At 48.6% G+C, this 20,297-nt stretch overlaps 1 protein-coding gene across 1 annotated transcript in view; it reads right to left on the bottom strand.

Moving 5' to 3' along the window:
• LOC142462825 (uncharacterized) overlaps nt 1-20,297 on the bottom strand; it is a 130,428-nt gene that overhangs the window by 49,252 nt on the left and 60,879 nt on the right. The window contains exons 7-8 of the mRNA XM_075586333.1: nt 19,424-19,466; nt 17,881-18,008 (exon numbers count right to left, since the gene is read on the bottom strand). Of these exons, the coding sequence (XP_075442448.1) occupies nt 17,881-18,008; nt 19,424-19,466 (171 nt within the window). The remainder of the gene's footprint in view (nt 1-17,880; nt 18,009-19,423; nt 19,467-20,297) is intronic.

The following is a 20,297-nucleotide window of genomic DNA, read 5'->3' as shown; positions in this document are numbered from 1 at the left end:
ATGTCCCTCTCACTACTGCTGGGTATAAAGCTGCAGGGAATGTCCCTCTCACTACTGCTGGGTATAAATCTGTAGGGAAAGTCCCTCTCACTACTGCTTGGTATAAAACTGCAGGGAATGTCCCTCTCACTACTGCTGGGTATAAAGCTGCAGGGAATGTCCCGTCTCACTACTGCTGGGTATAAAACTGTAGGGAATGTCCCTCTCACTACTGCTGGGTATGAAACTGTAGGGAATGTCCCCTCTCACTACTGCTGGGTATGAAACTGTAGGGAATGTCCCTCTCACTACTGCTGGGTATAAAACTGTAGGGAATGTCCCTCTCACTACTGCTGGGTATGAAACTGTAGGGAATGTCCCCTCTCACTACTGCTGGATATAAAGCTGCAGGGAATGTCCCTCTCACTACTGCTGGGTATAAAACTTTAGGGAATGTCCCTCTCACTACTGCTGGGTATGAAACTGTAGGGAATGTCCCTCTCACTACTGCTGGGTATGAAACTGCAGGGAATGTCCCTCTCACTACTGCTGGGTATAACACTGCAGGGAATGTCCCTCTCACTACTGCTGGGTATGAAACTGCAGGGAATGTCCCTCTCACTACTGCTGGGTATAAAGCTGCAGGGAATGTCCCTCTCACTACTGCTGGGTATAAAACTGCAGGGAATGTCCCCTCTCACTACTGCTGGGTATAAAGCTGCAGGGAATGTCCCTCTCACTACTGCTGGGTATAAAACTGCAGGGAATGTCCCTCTCACTACTGCTGGGTATAAAACTGCAGGGAATGTCCCTCTCACTACTGCTGGGTATAAAACTGTAGGGAAAGTCCCTCTCACTACTGATGGGTATAAAGCTGTAGGGAATGTCCCTCTCACTACTGCTGGGTATAAAACTGCAGGGAATGTCCCTCTCACTACTGCTGGGTATAAAGCTGCAGGGAATGTCCCTCTCACTACTGCTGGGTATAAAACTGCAGGGAATGTCCCTCTCACTACTGCTGGGTATAAAGCTGCAGGGAATGTCCCTCTCACTACTGCTGGGTATGAAACTGCAGGGAATGTCCCTCTCACTACTGCTGGGTATAAAACTGCAGGGAATGTCCCCTCTCACTACTGCTGGGTATAAAGCTGCAGGGAATGTCCCTCTCACTACTGCTGGTATAAAACTGCAGGGAATGTCCCTCTCACTACTGCTGGGTATAAAGCTGCAGGGAATGTCCCCTCTCACTACTGCTGGGTATGAAACTGCAGGGAATGTCCCTCTCACTACTGCTGGGTATAAAACTGTAAGGAATGTCCCTCTCACTACTGCTGGGTATAAAGCTGCAGGGAATGTCCCTCTCACTACTGCTGGGTATAAAACTGCAGGGAATGTCCCTCTCACTACTGCTGGGTATAAAACTGGAGGGAATGTCCCTCTCACTAATGCTGGGTATGAAACTGGAGGGAATGTCCCTCTCACTAATGCTGGGTATGAAACTGCAGGGAATGTCCCTCTCACTACTGCTGGGTATGAAACTGTAGGGAATGTCCCTCTCACTACTGCTGGGTATAAAACTGCAGAGAATGTCCCTCTCACTACTGCTGGGTATGAAACTGTAGGGAATGTCCCTCTCACTACTGCTGGGTATAAAACTGCAGAGAATGTCCCTCTCACTACTGCTGGGTATGAAACTGCAGGGAATGTCCCTCTCACTACTGCTGGGTATAAAGCTGCAGGGAATGTCCCTCTCACTACTGCTGGGTATAAAACTGCAGGGAATGTCCCTCTCACTACTGCTGGGTATAAAGCTGCAGGGAATGTCCCTCTCACTACTGCTGGGTATAAATCTGTAGGGAAAGTCCCTCTCACTACTGCTTGGTATAAAACTGCAGGGAATGTCCCTCTCACTACTGCTGGGTATAAAGCTGCAGGGAATGTCCCGTCTCACTACTGCTGGGTATAAAACTGTAGGGAATGTCCCTCTCACTACTGCTGGGTATGAAACTGTAGGGAATGTCCCCTCTCACTACTGCTGGGTATGAAACTGTAGGGAATGTCCCTCTCACTACTGCTGGGTATAAAACTGTAGGGAATGTCCCTCTCACTACTGCTGGGTATGAAACTGTAGGGAATGTCCCCTCTCACTACTGCTGGGTATAAAGCTGCAGGGAATGTCCCTCTCACTACTGCTGGGTATAAAACTGTAGGGAATGTCCCTCTCACTACTGCTGGGTATGAAACTGTAGGGAATGTCCCTCTCACTACTGCTGGGTATGAAACTGCAGGGAATGTCCCTCTCACTACTGCTGGGTATAACACTGCAGGGAATGTCCCTCTCACTACTGCTGGGTATGAAACTGCAGGGAATGTCCCTCTCACTACTGCTGGGTATAAAGCTGCAGGGAATGTCCCTCTCACTACTGCTGGGTATAAAGCTGCAGGGAATGTCCCTCTCACTACTGCTGGGTATAAAACTGCAGGGAATGTCCCTCTCACTACTGCTGGGTATAAAGCTGCAGGGAATGTCCCTCTCACTACTGCTGGGTATAAAACTGCAGGGAATGTCCCTCTCACTACTGCTGGGTATAAAACTGCAGGGAATGTCCCTCTCACTACTGCTGGGTATAAAACTGTAGGGAAAGTCCCTCTCACTACTGATGGGTATAAAGCTGTAGGGAATGTCCCTCTCACTACTGCTGGGTATAAAACTGCAGGGAATGTCCCTCTCACTACTGCTGGGTATAAAGCTGCAGGGAATGTCCCTCTCACTACTGCTGGGTATAAAGCTGCAGGGAATGTCCCTCTCACTACTGCTGGGTATGAAACTGCAGGGAATGTCCCTCTCACTACTGCTGGGTATAAAACTGCAGGGAATGTCCCCTCTCACTACTGCTGGGTATAAAGCTGCAGGGAATGTCCCTCTCACTACTGCTGGTATAAAACTGCAGGGAATGTCCCTCTCACTACTGCTGGGTATAAAGCTGCAGGGAATGTCCCCTCTCACTACTGCTGGGTATGAAACTGCAGGGAATGTCCCTCTCACTACTGCTGGGTATAAAGCTGCAGGGAATGTCCCTCTCACTACTGCTGGGTATAAAGCTGCAGGGAATGTCCCTCTCACTACTGCTGGGTATAACACTGTAGGGAATGTCCCTCTCACTACTGCTGGGTATAAAGCTGCAGGGAATGTCCCTCTCATTACTGCTGGGTATAAAACTGTAGGGAATGTCCCTCTCACTACTGCTGGGTATGAAACTGTAGGGAATGTCCCTCTCACTACTGCTGGGTATAAACTGCAGGGAATGTCCCTCTCACTACTGCTGGGTATAAAGCTGCAGGGAATGTCCCTCTCACTACTGCTGGGTATAAAGCTGCAGGGAATGTCCCTCTCACTACTGCTGGGTATAAAACTGCAGGGAATGTCCCTCTCACTACTGCTGGGTATAAAGCTGCAGGGAATGTCCCTCTCACTACTGCTGGGTATAAAGCTGCAGGGAATGTCCCTCTCACTACTGCTGGGTATAAAACTGCAGGGAATGTCCCTCTCACTACTGCTGGGTATAAAACTGCAGGGAATGTCCCTCTCACTACTGCTGGGTATAAAACTGCAGGGAATGTCCCTCTCACTACTGCTGGGTATAAAACTGCAGGGAATGTCCCTCTCACTACTGCTGGGAATAAAGCTGCAGGGAATGTCCCTCTCACTACTGCTGGGTATAAAACTGCAGGGAATGTCCCTCTCACTACTGCTGGGTATAAAACTGGAGGGAATGTCCCTCTCACTACTGCTGGGTATAAAACTGCAGGGAATGTCCCTCTCACTAATGCTGGGTATGAAACTGGAGGGAATGTCCCTCTCACTAATGCTGGGTATGAAACTGCAGGGAATGTCCCTCTCACTACTGCTGGGTATGAAACTGGAGGGAATGTCCCTCTCACTAATGCTGGGTATGAAACTGCAGGGAATGTCCCTCTCACTACTGCTGGGTATAAAGCTGCAGGGAATGTCCCTCTCACTACTGCTGGGTATAAAGCTGCAGGGAATGTCCCTCTCACTACTGCTGGGTATAAAGCTGCAGGGAATGTCCCCTCTCACTACTGCTGGGTATGAAACTGCAGGGAATGTCCCTCTCACTACTGCTGGGTATAACACTGCAGGGAATGTCCCTCTCACTACTGCTGGGTATAAAGCTGCAGGGAATGTCCCTCTCACTACTGCTGGGTATAAAGCTGCAGGGAATGTCCCCTCTCACTACTGCTGGGTATGAAACTGTAGGGAATGTCCCTCTCACTAATGCTGGGTATGAAACTGCAGGGAATGTCCCTCTCACTACTGCTGGGTATAAAGCTGCAGGGAATGTCCCTCTCACTACTGCTGGGTATAAAACTGCAGGGAATGTCCCCTCTCACTACTGCTGGGTATGAAACTGCAGGGAATGTCCCTCTCACTACTGCTGGGTATAAAACTGGAGGGAATGTCCCTCTCACTAATGCTGGGTATGAAACTGCAGGGAATGTCCCTCTCACTACTGCTGGGTATAAAGCTGCAGGGAATGTCCCTCTCACTACTGCTGGGTATAAAGCTGCAGGGAATGTCCCTCTCACTACTGCTGGGTATAAAACTGCAGGGAATGTCCCTCTCACTACTGCTGGGTATAAAACTGGAGGGAATGTCCCTCTCACTACTGCTGGGTATGAAACTGGAGGGAATGTCCCTCTCACTAATGCTGGGTATGAAACTGCAGGGAATGTCCCTCTCACTACTGCTGGGTATAAAGCTGCAGGGAATGTCCCTCTCACTACTGCTGGGTATGAAACTGGAGGGAATGTCCCTCTCACTAATGCTGGGTATGAAACTGCAGGGAATGTCCCTCTCACTACTGCTGGGTATAAAGCTGCAGGGAATGTCCCTCTCACTACTGCTGGGTATAAAACTGCAGGGAATGTCCCCTCTCACTACTGCTGGGTATGAAACTGTAGGGAATGTCCCCTCTCACTACTGCTGGGTATGAAACTGGAGGGAATGTCCCTCTCACTAATGCTGGGTATGAAACTGCAGGGAATGTCCCTCTCACTACTGCTGGGTATAAAACTGCAGGGAATGTCCCTCTCACTACTGCTGGGTATAAAACTGCAGGGAATGTCCCTCTCACTACTGCTGGGTATAAAGCTGCAGGGAATGTCCCTCTCACTACTGCTGGGTATAAAGCTGCAGGGAATGTCCCTCTCACTACTGCTGGGTGTAAAACTGCAGGGAATGTCCCTCTCACTACTGCTGGGTATAAAACTGCAGGGAATGTCCCTCTCACTACTGCTGGGTATAAAACTGCAGGGAATGTCCCTCTCACTACTGCTGGGTATAAAGCTGCAGGGAATGTCCCTCTCACTACTGCTGGGTATAAAACTGCAGGGAATGTCCCTCTCACTACTGCTGGGTATAAAGCTGCAGGGAATGTCCCTCTCACTACTGCTGGGTATAAAACTGTAGGGAATGTCCCTCTCACTACTGCTGGGTATAAAACTGCAGGGAATGTCCCTCTCACTACTGCTGGGTATAAAACTGTAGGGAATGTCCCTCTCACTACTGCTGGGTATAAAACTGCAGGGAATGTCCCTCTCACTACTGCTGGGTATAAAGCTGCAGGGAATGTCCCTCTCACTACTGCTGGGTATAAAACTGCAGGGAATGTCCCTCTCACTACTGCTGGGTATAAAGCTGCAGGGAATGTCCCTCTCACTACTGCTGGGTATAAAGCTGCAGGGAATGTCCCTCTCACTACTGCTGGGTATAAAACTGCAGGGAATGTCCCTCTCACTACTGCTGGGTATAAAGCTGTAGGGAATGTCCCTCTCACTACTGCTGGGTATAAAACTGCAGGGAATGTCCCTCTCACTACTGCTGGGTATAAAACTGCAGGGAATGTCCCCTCACTACTGCTGGGTATAAAACTGTAAGGAATGTCCCTCTCACTACTGCTGGGTATAAAGCTGCAGGGAATGTCCCTCTCACTACTGCTGGGTATAAAACTGCAGGGAATGTCCCTCTCACTACTGCTGGGTATAAAACTGCAGGGAATGTCCCTCTCACTACTGCTGGGTATAAAACTGGAGGGAATGTCCCTCTCACTAATGCTGGGTATGAAACTGGAGGGAATGTCCCTCTCACTAATGCTGGGTATGAAACTGCAGGGAATGTCCCTCTCACTACTGCTGGGTATGAAACTGGAGGGAATGTCCCTCTCACTAATGCTGGGTATGAAACTGCAGGGAATGTCCCTCTCACTACTGCTGGGTATAAAGCTGCAGGGAATGTCCCTCTCACTACTGCTGGGTATAAAACTGCAGGGAATGTCCCCTCTCACTACTGCTGGGTATGAAACTGCAGGGAATGTCCCTCTCACTACTGCTGGGTATAAAACTGGAGGGAATGTCCCTCTCACTACTGCTGGGTATAACACTGCAGGGAATGTCCCTCTCACTACTGCTGGGTATAAAGCTGCAGGGAATGTCCCTCTCACTACTGCTGGGTATAAAGCTGCAGGGAATGTCCCCTCTCACTACTGCTGGGTATGAAACTGTAGGGAATGTCCCTCTCACTAATGCTGGGTATGAAACTGCAGGGAATGTCCCTCTCACTACTGCTGGGTATAAAGCTGCAGGGAATGTCCCTCTCACTACTGCTGGGTATAAAACTGCAGGGAATGTCCCCTCTCACTACTGCTGGGTATGAAACTGCAGGGAATGTCCCTCTCACTACTGCTGGGTATAAAACTGGAGGGAATGTCCCTCTCACTAATGCTGGGTATGAAACTGGAGGGAATGTCCCTCTCACTAATGCTGGGTATGAAACTGCAGGGAATGTCCCTCTCACTACTGCTGGGTATAAAGCTGCAGGGAATGTCCCTCTCACTACTGCTGGGTATAAAACTGCAGGGAATGTCCCTCTCACTACTGCTGGGTATAAAACTGGAGGGAATGTCCCTCTCACTACTGCTGGGTATGAAACTGGAGGGAATGTCCCTCTCACTAATGCTGGGTATGAAACTGCAGGGAATGTCCCTCTCACTACTGCTGGGTATAAAGCTGCAGGGAATGTCCCTCTCACTACTGCTGGGTATAAAACTGCAGGGAATGTCCCTCTCACTACTGCTGGGTATAAAACTGGAGGGAATGTCCCTCTCACTACTGCTGGGTATGAAACTGGAGGGAATGTCCCTCTCACTAATGCTGGGTATGAAACTGCAGGGAATGTCCCTCTCACTACTGCTGGGTATAAAGCTGCAGGGAATGTCCCTCTCACTACTGCTGGGTATAAAACTGCAGGGAATGTCCCCTCTCACTACTGCTGGGTATAAAACTGCAGGGAATGTCCCTCTCACTACTGCTGGGTATGAAACTGCAGGGAATGTCCCTCTCACTACTGCTGGGTATAAAACTGCAGGGAATGTCCCTCTCACTACTGCTGGGTATAAAACTGCAGGGAATGTCCCTCTCACTACTGCTGGGTATAAAGCTGCAGGGAATGTCCCTCTCACTACTGCTGGGTATAAAGCTGCAGGGAATGTCCCTCTCACTACTGCTGGGTATAAAACTGCAGGGAATGTCCCTCTCACTACTGCTGGGTATAAAGCTGCTGGGTATAAAGCTGTAGGGAATGTCCCTCTCACTACTGCTGGGTATAAAGCTGCAGGGAATGTTCCCTCTCACTACTGCTGGGTATAAAGCTGCAGGGAATGTCCCTCTCACTACTGCTGGGTATAAAGCTGCAGGGAATGTCCCCTCTCACTACTGCTGGGTATAAAGCTGCAGGGAATGTCCCTCTCACTACTGCTGGGTATAAAACTGCAGGGAATGTCCCCTCTCACTACTGCTGGGTATAAAGCTGCAGGGAATGTCCCTCTCACTACTGCTGGGTATAAAGCTGCAGGGAATGTCCCTCTCACTACTGCTGGGTATAAAGCTGCAGGGAATGTCCCTCTCACTACTGCTGGGTATAAAGCTGTAGGGAATGTCCCTCTCACTACTGCTGGGTATAAAGCTGTAGGGAATGTCCCCTCTCACTACTGCTGGGTATAAAGCTGCAGGGAATGTCCCTCTCACTACTGCTGGGTATAAAACTGCAGGGAATGTCCCTCTCACTACTGCTGGGTATAAAGCTGCAGGGAATGTCCCTCTCACTACTGCTGGGTATAAAACTGCAGGGAATGTCCCTCTCACTACTGCTGGGTTTAACGCTGCACGGAATGTCCCTCTCACTACTGCTGGGTATAAAGCTGCAGGGAATGTCCCTCTCACTACTGCTGGGTATAAAGCTGCAGGGAATGTCCCTCTCAGTACTGCTGGGTATAAAACTGTAGGGAATGTCCCTCTCACTACTGCTGGGTATAAAGCTACAGGGAATGCCCCTCTCACTACTGCTGGGTTTAACGCTGCACGGAATGTCCCTCTCACTACTGCTGGGTATAAAACTGTAGGGAATGTCCCTCTCACTACTGCTGGGTATAAAACTGTAGGGAATGTCCCCTCTCACTACTGCTGGGTATAAAGCTGCAGGGAATGTCCCTCTCACTACTGCTGGGTATAAAACTGCAGGGAATGTCCCTCTCACTACTGCTGGGTATAAAGCTGCAGGTAATGTCCCCTCTCACTACTGCTGGGTATAAAGCTGTAGGGAATGTCCCTCCCCTCTCACTACTACTGGGTATAAAACTGCAGGGAATGTCCCTCTCACTACTGCTGGGTATAAAGCTGTAGGGAATGTCCCTCTCACTACTGCTGGGTATAAAGCTGCAGGGAATGTCCCTCTCACTACTGCTGGGTATAAAGCTGCAGGGAATGTCCCTCTCACTACTGCTGGGTATAAAACTGTAGGGAATGTCCCTCTCACTACTGCTGGGTATAAAGCTGCAGGGAATGTCCCTCTCACTACTGCTGGGTATAACACTGTAGGGAATGTCCCTCTCACTACTGCTGGGTATAAAACTGTAGGGAATGTCCCTCTCACTACTGCTGGGTATAAAGCTGCAGGGAATGTTCCGTCTCACTACTGCTGGGTATAAAACTGTAGGGAATGTCCCTCTCACTACTGCTGGGTATAAAGCTGCAGGGAATGTCCCTCTCACTACTGCTGGGTATAAAGCTGCAGGGAATGTCCCTCTCACTACTGCTGGGTATAAAACTGTAGGGAATGTCCCTCTCACTACTGCTGGGTATAAAGCTGCAGGGAATGTCCCGTCTCACTACTGCTGGGTATAAAGCTGCAGGGAATGTCCCGTCTCACTACTGCTGGGTATAAAGCTGCAGGGAATGTCCCTCTCACTACTGCTGGGTATAAAGCTGCAGGGAATGTCCCTCTCACTACTGCTGGGTATAAAACTGTAGGGAATGTCCCTCTCACTACTGCTGGGTATAAAACTGTAGGGAATGTACCTCTCACTACTGCTGGGTATAAAGCTGCAGGGAATGTCCCTCTCACTACTGCTGGGTATAAAGCTGCAGGGAATGTCCCTCTCACTACTGCTGGGTATAAAGCTGCAGGGAATGTCCCTCTCACTACTGCTGGGTATAAAACTGTAGGGAATGTCCCTCTCACTACTGCTGGGTATAAAGCTGCAGGGAATGTCCCGTCTCACTACTGCTGGGTATAAAGCTGCAGGGAATGTCCCGTCTCACTACTGCTGGGTATAAAGCTGCAGGGAATGTCCCTCTCACTACTGCTGGGTATAAAGCTGCAGGGAATGTCCCTCTCACTACTGCTGGGTATAAAGCTGCAGGGAATGTCCCTCTCACTACTGCTGGGTATAAAACTGTAGGGAATGTCCCTCTCACTACTGCTGGGTATAAAGCTGCAGGGAATGTCCCTCTCACTACTGCTGGGTATAAAACTGCAGGGAATGTCCCTCTCACTACTGCTGGGTATAAAACTGTAGGGAATGTCCCTCTCACTACTGCTGGGTATAAAGCTGCAGGGAATGTCCCTCTCACTACTGCTGGGTATAAAACTGCAGGGAATGTCCCTCTCACTACTGCTGGGTATAAAACTGCAGGGAATGTCCCTTCTCACTACTGCTGGGTATAAAGCTGCAGGGAATGTCCCTCTCACTACTGCTGGGTATAAAGCTGCAGGGAATGTCCCTCTCACTACTGCTGGGTATAAAACTGTAGGGAATGTCCCTCTCACTACTGCTGGGTATAAAGCTGCAGGGAATGTCCCTCTCACTACTGCTGGGTATAAAACTGCAGGGAATGTCCCTCTCACTACTGCTGGGTATAAAGCTGTAGGGAATGTCCCTCTCACTACTGCTGGGTATAAAACTGCAGGGAATGTCCCCTCTCACTACTGCTGGGTATAAAGCTGCAGGGAATGTCCCTCTCACTACTGCTGGGTATAACACTGCAGGGAATGTCCCCTCTCACTACTGCTGGGTATAAAACTGCAGGGAATGTCCCTCTCACTACTGCTGGGTATAAAACTGCAGGGAATGTCCCTCTCACTACTGCTGGGTATAAAACTGCAGGGAATGTCCCTCTCACTACTGCTGGGTATAACACTGCAGGGAATGTCCCCTCTCACTACTGCTGGGTATAAAGCTGCAGGGAATGTCCCTCTCACTACTGCTGGGTATAAAACTGTAGAGAATGTCCCTCTCACTACTGCTGGGTATAACACTGCAGGGAATGTCCCTCTCACTACTGCTGGGTATAAAACTGCAGGGAATGTCCCTCTCACTACTGCTGGGTATAAAACTGCAGGGAATGTCCCTCTCACTACTGCTGGGTATAACACTGCAGGGAATGTCCCCTCTCACTACTGCTGGGTATAAAGCTGCAGGGAATGTCCCTCTCACTACTGCTGGGTATAAAGCTGTAGGGAATGTCCCCTCTCACTACTGCTGGGTATAAAGCTGCAGGGAATGTCCCTCTCACTACTGCTGGGTATAAAACTGCAGGGAATGTCCCACTCACTACTGCTGGGTATAAAACTGTAGGGAATGTCCCTCTCACTACTGCTGGGTATAACACTGCAGGGAATGTCCCTCTCACTACTGCTGGGTATTAAGCTGCAGGGAATGTCCCTCTCACTACTGCTGGGTATAAAGCTGCAGGGAATGTCCCCTCTCACTACTGCTGGGTATAAAACTGTAGGGAATGTCCCTCTCACTACTGCTGGGTATAAAACTGTAGGGAATGTCCCTCTCACTACTGCTGGGTATAAAGCTGCAGGGAATGTCCCTCTCACTACTGCTGGGTATAAAACTGTAGGGAATGTCCCTCTCACTACTGCTGGGTATAAAACTGCAGGGAATGTCCCTCTCACTACTGCTGGGTATAAAGCTGCAGGGAATGTCCCTCTCACTACTGCTGGGTATAAAGCTGCAGGGAATGTCCCTCTCACTACTGCTGGGTATAAAGCTGCAGGGAATGTCCCTCTCACTACTGCTGGGTATAAAGCTGCAGGGAATGTCCCTCTCACTACTGCTGGGTATAAAGCTGCAGGGAATGTCCCTCTCACTACTGCTGGGTATAAAACTGCAGGGAATGTCCCTCTCACTACTGCTGGGTATAAAGCTGCAGGGAATGTCCCTCTCACTACTGCTGGGTATAAAGCTGCAGGGAATGTCCCTCTCACTACTGCTGGGTATAAAGCTGCAGGGAATGTCCCTCTCACTACTGCTGGGTATAAAACTGTAGGGAATGTCCCTCTCACTACTGCTGGGTATAAAGCTGTAGGGAATGTCCCTCTCACTACTGCTGGGTATAAAAGTGTAGGGAATGTCCCTCTCACTACTGCTGGGTATAAAACTGCAGGGAATGTCCCTCTCACTACTGCTGGGTATAAAACTGCAGGGAATGTCCCTCTCACTACTGCTGGGTATAAAAGTGTAGGGAATGTCCCTCTCACTACTGCTGGGTATAAAGCTGCAGGGAATGTCCCTCTCACTACTGCTGGGTATAAAACTGCAGGGAATGTCCCTCTCACTACTGCTGGGTATAAAACTGCAGGGAATGTCCCTCTCACTACTGCTGGGTATAAAACTGCAGGGAATGTCCCTCTCACTACTGCTGGGTATAAAACTGTAGGGAATGTCCCTCTCACTACTGCTGGGTATAAAGCTGTAGGGAATGTCCCTCTCACTACTGCTGGGTATAAAGCTGTAGGGAATGTCCCTCTCACTACTGCTGGGTATAAAACTGTAGGGAATGTCCCTCTCACTACTGCTGGGTATAAAAGTGTAGGGAATGTCCCTCTCACTACTGCTGGGTATAAAACTGCAGGGAATGTCCCTCTCACTACTGCTGGGTATAAAACTGCAGGGAATGTCCCTCTCACTACTGCTGGGTATAAAAGTGTAGGGAATGTCCCTCTCACTACTGCTGGGTATAAAGCTGTAGGGAATGTCCCTCTCACTACTGCTGGGTATAAAACTGCAGGGAATGTCCCTCTCACTACTGCTGGGTATAAAGCTGCAGGGAATGTCCCTCTCACTACTGCTGGGTATAAAGCTGCAGGGAATGTCCCTCTCACTACTGCTGGGTATAAAGCTGCAGGGAATGTCCCTCTCACTACTGCTGGGTATAAAACTGCAGGGAATGTCCCTCTCACTACTGCTGGGTATAAAACTGCAGGGAATGTCCCTCTCACTACTGCTGGGTATAAAGCTGCAGGGAATGTCCCTCTCACTACTGCTGGGTATAAAGCTGTAGGGAATGTCCCTCTCACTACTGCTGGGTATAAAGCTGCAGGGAATGTCCCTCTCACTACTGCTGGGTATAAAGCTGTAGGGAATGTCCCTCTCACTACTGCTGGGTATAAAGCTGCAGGGAATGTCCCTCTCACTACTGCTGGGTATAAAGCTGTAGGGAATGTCCCTCTCACTACTACTGGGTATAAAGCTGCAGGGAATGTCCCCTCTCACTACTGCTAGGTATAAAACTGCAGGGAATGTCCCTCTCACTACTGCTGGGTATAAAGCTGCAGGGAATGTCCCTCTCACTACTGCTGGGTATAAAGCTGCAGGGAATGTCCCTCTCACTACTGCTGGGTATAAAACTGTAGGGAATGTCCCTCTCACTACTGCTGGGTATAAAGCTGCAGGGAATGTCCCTCTCACTACTGCTGGGTATAAAGCTGCAGGGAATGTCCCTCTCACTACTGCTGGGTATAAAGCTGCAGGGAATGTCCCTCTCACTACTGCTGGGTATAAAGCTGCTGGGAATGTCCCTCTCACTACTGCTGGGTATAAAGCTGTAGGGAATGTCCCTCTCACTACTGCTGGGTATAAAGCTGCAGGGAATGTCCCTCTCACTACTGCTGGGTATAAAGCTGTAGGGAATGTCCCTCTCACTACTGCTGGGTATAAAACTGTAGGGAATGTCCCTCTCACTACTGCTGGGTATAAAACTGTAGGGAATGTCCCTCTCACTACTGCTGGGTATAAAGCTGCAGGGAATGTCCCTCTCACTACTGCTGGGTATAAAGCTGCAGGGAATGTCCCTCTCACTACTGCTGGGTATAAAGCTGCAGGGAATGTCCCTCTCACTACTGCTGGGTATAAAGCTGCAGGGAATGCCCCTCTCACTACTGCTGGGTATAAAACTGTAGGGAATGTCCCTCTCACTACTGCTGGGTATAAAACTGTAGGGAATGTCCCTCTCACTACTGCTGGGTATAAAGCTGTAGGGAATGTCCCTCTCACTACTGCTGGGTATAAAGCTGCAGGGAATGTCCCTCTCACTACTGCTGGGTATAAAGCTGTAGGGAATGTCCCTCTCACTACTGCTGGGTATAAAACTGTAGGGAATGTCCCTCTCACTACTGCTGGGTATAAAGCTGCAGGGAATGTCCCTCTCACTACTGCTGGGTATAAAGCTGCAGGGAATGTCCCCTCTCACTACTGCTGGGTATAAAGCTGCAGGGAATGTCCCTCTCACTACTGCTGGGTATAAAGCTGCAGGGAATGTCCCTCTCACTACTGCTGGGTATAAAGCTGCAGGGAATGTCCCTCTCACTACTGCTGGGTATAAAACTGCAGGGAATGTCCCCTCTCACTACTGCTGGGTATAAAGCTGCAGGGAATGTCCCTCTCACTACTGCTGGGTGTAAATCTGCAGGGAATGTCCCTCTCACTACTGCTGGGTATAAATCTGCAGGGAATGTCCCTCTCACTACTGCTGGGTATAAAACTGTAGGGAATGTCCCTCTCACTACTGCTGGGTATAACGCTGCAGGGAATGTCCCCTCTCACTACTGCTGGGTATAAAGCTGTAGGGAATGTCCCTCTCACTACTGCTGGGTATAAAGCTGCAGGGAATGTCCCCTCTCACTACTGCTGGGTATAAAACTGTAGGGAATGTCCCTCTCACTACTGCTGGGTATAACGCTGCAGGGAATGTCCCCTCTCACTACTGCTGGGTATAAAACTGCAGGGAATGTCCCCTCTCACTACTGCTGGGTATAAAGCTGCAGGGAATGTCCCTCTCACTACTGCTGGGTATAAAACTGCAGGGAATGTCCCTCTCACTACTGCTGGGTATAACATTGCAGGGAATGTCCCCCTCACTACTGCTGGGTATTAAGCTGCAGGGAATGTCCCTCTCACTACTGCTGGGTATAAAACTGCAGGGAATGTCCCTCTCACTACTGCTGGGTATAAAGCTGCAGGGAATGTCCCTCTCACTACTGCTGGGTATAAAGCTGCAGGGAATGTCCCTCTCACTACTGCTGGGTATAAAGCAGCAGGGAATGTCCCGTCTCACTACTGCTGGGTATAAAGCTGTAGGGAATGTCCCTCTCCCTACTGCTGGGTATAAAACTGTAGGGAATGTCCCTCTCACTACTGCTGGGTATAAAGCTGCAGGGAATGTCCCTCTCACTACTGCTGGGTATAAAGCTGCAGGGAATGTCCCTCTCACTACTGATGGGTATAAAGCTGCAGGGAATGTCCACTCTCACTACTGCTGGGTATAAAGCTGTAGGGAATGTCCCTCTCACTACTGCTGGGTATAAAACTGCAGGGAATGTCCCTCTCACTACTGCTGGGTATAAAACTGCAGGGAATGTCCCCTCTCACTACTGCTGGGTATAAAGCTGTAGGGAATGTCCCTCTCACTACTGCTGGGTATAAAGCTGCAGGGAATGTCCCTCTCACTACTGCTGGGTATAAAGCTGCAGGGAATGTCCCTCTCACTACTGCTGGATATAAAACTGTAGGGAATGTCCCTCTCACTACTGCTGGGTATAAAGCTGTAGGGAATGTCCCTCTCACTACTGCTGGGTATAAAACTGCAGGCAATGTCCCTCTCACTACTGCTGGGTATAAAACTGCAGGGAATGTCCCGTCTCACTACTGCTGGGTATAAAGCTGCAGGGAATGTCCCTCTCACTACTGCTGGGTATAAAACTGTTGGGAATGTCCCTCTCACTACTGCTGGGTATAAAACTGTTGGGAATGTCCCTCTCACTACTGCTGGGTATAAAGCTGTAGGGAATGTCCCTCTCACTACTGCTGGGTATAAAGCTGCAGGGAATGTCCCTCTCACTACTGCTGGGTATAAAACTGCAGGGAATGTCCCTCTCACTACTGCTGGGTATAAAGCTGCAGGGAATGTCCCTCTCACTACTGCTGGGTATAAAACTGCAGGGAATGTCCCTCTCACTATTGCTGGGTATAAAGCTGCAGGGAATGTCCCTCTCACTACTGCTGGGTATAAAGCTGCAGGGAATGTCCCGTCTCACTACTGCTGAGTATAACACTGCAGGGAATGTCCCTCTCACTACTGCTGGGTATAAAGCTGCAGGGAATGTCCCTCTCACTACTGCTGGGTATAAAGCTGTAGGGAATGTCCCTCTCACTACTGCTGGGTATAAAACTGCAGGGAATGTCCCTCTCACTACTGCTGGGTATAAAGCTGCAGGGAATGTCCCTCTCACTACTGCTGGGTATAAAGCTGCAGGGAATGTCCCCTCTCACTACTGCTGGGTATAAAACTGCAGGGAATGTCCCTCTCACTACTGCTGGGTATAAAGCTGCAGGGAATGTCCCTCTCACTACTGCTGGGTATAAAGCTGCAGGGAATGTCCCTCTCACTACTGCTGGGTATAAAGCTGCAGGGAATGTCCCTCTCACTACTGCTGGGTATAAAGCTATAGGGAATGTCCCTCTCACTACTGCTGGGTATAACGCTGCACGGAATGTCCCTCTCACTACTGCTGGGTATAAAGCTGCAGGGAATGTCCCTCTCACTACTGCTGGGTATAAAGCTGCAGGGAATGTCCCTCTCACTACTGCTGGGTATAAAGCTGCAGGGAATGTCCCCTCTCACTACTGCTGGGTATAACACTGCAGGGAATGTCCCCTCTCACTACTGCTGGGTATAACGCTGCACGGAATGTCCCTCTCACTACTGCTGGGTATAAAGCTGTAGGGAATGTCCCTCTCACTACTGCTGGGTATAAAACTGCAGGGAATGTCCCTCTCACTACTGCTGGGTATAAAACTGTAGGGAATGTCCCTCTCACTACTGCTGGGTATAAAACTGCAGGGAATGTCCCTCTCACTACTGCTGGGTATAAAACTGCAGGGAATGTCCCGTCTCACTACTGCTGGGTATAAAGCTGCAGGGAATGTCCCTCTCACTACTGCTGGGTATAAAGCTGCAGGGAATGTCCCTCTCACTACTGCTGGGTATAACACTGCAGGGAATGTCCCTCTCACTACTGCTGGGTATAAAGCTGCAGGGAATGTCCCTCTCACTACTGCTGGGTATAAAGCTGCAGGGAATGTCCCTCTCACTACTGCTGGGTATAAAGCTGCAGGGAATGTCCCTCTCACTACTGCTGGGTATAAAACTGCAGGGAATGTCCCGTCTCACTACTGCTGGGTATAAAGCTGCAGGGAATGTCCCTCTCACTACTGCTGGGTATAAAGCTGTAGGGAATGTCCCTCTCACTACTGCTGGGTATAAAACTGTAGGGAATGTCCCCTCTCACTACTGCTGGGTATAAAGCTGCAGGGAATGTCCCTCTCACAACTGCTGGGTATAAAACTGCAGGGAATGTCCCTCTCACTACTGCTGGGTATAAAGCTGCAGGGAATGTCCCTCTCACTACTGCTGGGTATAAAGCTGCAGGGAATGTCCCTCTCACTACTGCTGGGTATAAAGCTGCAGGGAATGTCCCTCTCACTACTGCTGGGTATAAAACTGTAGGGAATGTCCCTCTCACTACTGCTGGGTATAAAGCTGCAGGGAATGTCCCTCTCACTACTGCTGGGTATAAAGCTGCAGGGAATGTCCCTCTCACTACTGCTGGGTATAAAACTGCAGGGAATGTCCCCTCTCACTACTGCTGGGTATAACACTGCAGGGAATGTCCCTCTCACTACTGCTGGGTATAAAGCTGCAGGGAATGTCCCTCTCACTACTGCTGGGTATAAAGCTGTAGGGAATGTCCCTCTCACTTCTGCTGGGTATAAAGCTGTAGGGAATGTCCCCTCTCACTACTGCTGGGTATAAAACTGCAGGGAATGTCCCTCTCACTACTGCTGGGTATAAAGCTGCAGGGAATGTCCCCTCTCACTACTTCTGGGTATAAAGCTGTAGGGAATGTCCCCTCTCACTACTTCTGGGTATAAAGCTGAAGCACATTCATGGAGTTTCAACTAATAAAGCTTGAAAGTATACCCGGAGTAATTGATTTAAATTAGTACAGATTACTGGGTCGATATGCAGACAAGTTTAGCTCTTTGCTCTTTGTAACTATTGTCCCAAAGTCATTTCAGTGAATCGTACATTGTGATGCTCTGTTTTAAGTTCCTACCTATACTAGACCATGTGGATCTTATCTTGTAACATTTGCTTTGGAGTTTTAGCTGGATGTTTATGCCACAGGTACTGTACCTTGCTTTGTAGATTTATTTCTTCTCCTTATATTGGTGAGAAACGCCACACCGATCACCACCAGAAGTGTCAGCAGCTTTACGGCTAGTGGGGGCAGGAGGCCGAAAGTAACTGATACCACAAGGGAGCTGCCAAAGGAGAAGCTGGTTGTGTTACAAACATTAGGTACATCAATATTATGTGCTGGCTTCTGTTATTCTCCCATGGTCACATACTAGGGCCTCTCGATATCGCATGATGAGGGCTTAGTTCGGGTTAAAGGTCTCTAGCAGAATTATATGAAGGGAGTTCCTGAGAAACCCTTGTTCCCCTCTCTGTAAAACGTTGGAAATGTTAAGTGACAATGTACCGAACAACGTAGACATGTGGTGCATAGGGTCCAAGACCCATTTCCCAGGCAGTGTGACACGGGGGCTGGCATTTCTTGGCTCATTTGATGGATTTTTTTTATGGTCTGCAAGATGCACAACTGCTGCCTGAGGCTAATGTTTATTATATTCATGAATAATGAGACCATAACATTTGTAGATGCCCCCAACCATACTCTTTCCCTGCCACATCCTTATAATACAGTAACATGACGCCGTTTCTTTGTCTTTTTGATGTTGTAGAGTGGGAAACTTCATAAACATTCCTGCAGCGTTTTCTTCCGATTGCAACCATATTTATATTTGTGTGTGTGTGTGTATATATATATATATGTGTGTCGAAACGTCTGTCTGTGGGTGGGTTTGTTGGCTATGCATCTTAACCCTGGCTGTGCTCAAAGCGGTGACCATGCAGCAAGCTTAAGCCTATAGGGAACCATGTTAATGGTTTTGAAGCAAAAGGTGGCACTGTGTGCTCATTTGCATGTCATTTGTCATGAGATGCGGGGTTGCAGACCTGTCTAAGACATGAAATGAGCATACAGTAATATTTCCATTTGCTATATGCTTTGCTGAGGAGGGTTTTTGTCACTTTTTTTTACCCACCATAACTTAACTAAGTATGGTAAAACCTATCCTTGCTTAATTTTTGCATAGCCAGTTAACCAACCCCACACTGATGAGACCCATTAAGGTCGAAACGGCTGTCTGTGGGTGGGTTTGCTGGTTATGCATCTTAACCCTGGCTGTGCTCCAAGCTGTGACCATGCAGCAAGCTTAAGCCTATAGGGAACCATGTTAATGGTTTTGAAGCAAAAGGTGTATATATGGTTTTGGGCCAATACAATGCTTGGAAAAAGAACTTCTATTTTAGAGCAAAAACTAAAAAAAAAGATTTTTGGGATGTTAATTTAGACACGTACTGTAAGATACCATGTCAGTCATACCACTGGAGACTCACAACCACAAAGGAGGAGACTGAGAAAGCAAGCATACCTGGTGAGTAGCGACCGCTGAATGAGCGGAGGGAAAGAGGAATAAGACAGGAGGGGGGGAACTGCGCACAATGAAACAAACAGTATTGTGATTGCTGGAGTGAGTGAAAACACGATTGTTTGGCATCGGAAATGTAACGCTTTCTTTTGAGGTGGATACTGGGAGGGACTGGTACTTACCTCCAGAGAGAAAACTCCGCGCGGGGCATTGTAGTTGGAGGAACTGCTCCCAAGACAAGAAAAAGAGGAAGTATGTTATGCTTAAATTAAACGTCTTTACCATTTAAAAAATATATAAAAATCTCGGGTGTACAGTATGAGTGCATTATATTGATGCACATCTCGGGTGTACAGTATGAGTGCATTATATTGATGCACATCTCGGGTGTACAGTATGAGTGGATTATATTGATGCACATCTCGGGTGTACAGTATGAGTGGATTATATTGATGCACATCTCGGGTGTACAGTATGAGTGGATTATATTGATGCACATCTCGGGTGTACAGTATGAGTGGATTATATTGATGTACATCTCGGGTGTACAGTATGAGTGGATTATATTGATGCACATCTCGGGTGTACAGTATGAGTGGATTATATTGATGCACATATCGGGTGTACAGTATGAGTGGATTATATTGATGCACATCTCGGGTGTACAGTATGAGTGGATTATGTATATTGATGCACATCTCGGGTGTACAGTATGAGTGGATTATATTGATGCACATCTCGGGTGTACAGTATGAGTGGATTATATTGATGCACATCTCGGGTGTACAGTATGAGTGGATTATGTATATTGATGCACATCTCGGGTGTACAGTATGAGTGGATTATATTGATGCACATCTCGGGTGTACAGTATGAGTGGATTATATTGATGCACATCTCGGGTGTACAGTATGAGTGGATTATATTGATGCACATCTCGGGTGTACAGTATGAGTGGATTATATTGATGCACATCTCGGGTGTACAGTATGAGTGGATTATGTATATTGATGCACATCTCAGGTGTACAGTATGAGTGGATTATATTGATGCACA

Source organism: Ascaphus truei, chromosome 1, assembly GCF_040206685.1.
Source record: "Ascaphus truei isolate aAscTru1 chromosome 1, aAscTru1.hap1, whole genome shotgun sequence".
In the NCBI taxonomy this organism is placed as follows: Eukaryota; Metazoa; Chordata; class Amphibia; order Anura; family Ascaphidae; genus Ascaphus; species Ascaphus truei.
Note: the sequence above shows the minus strand (reverse complement) of the source record. Positions and strands in the feature narration are given on the sequence as shown.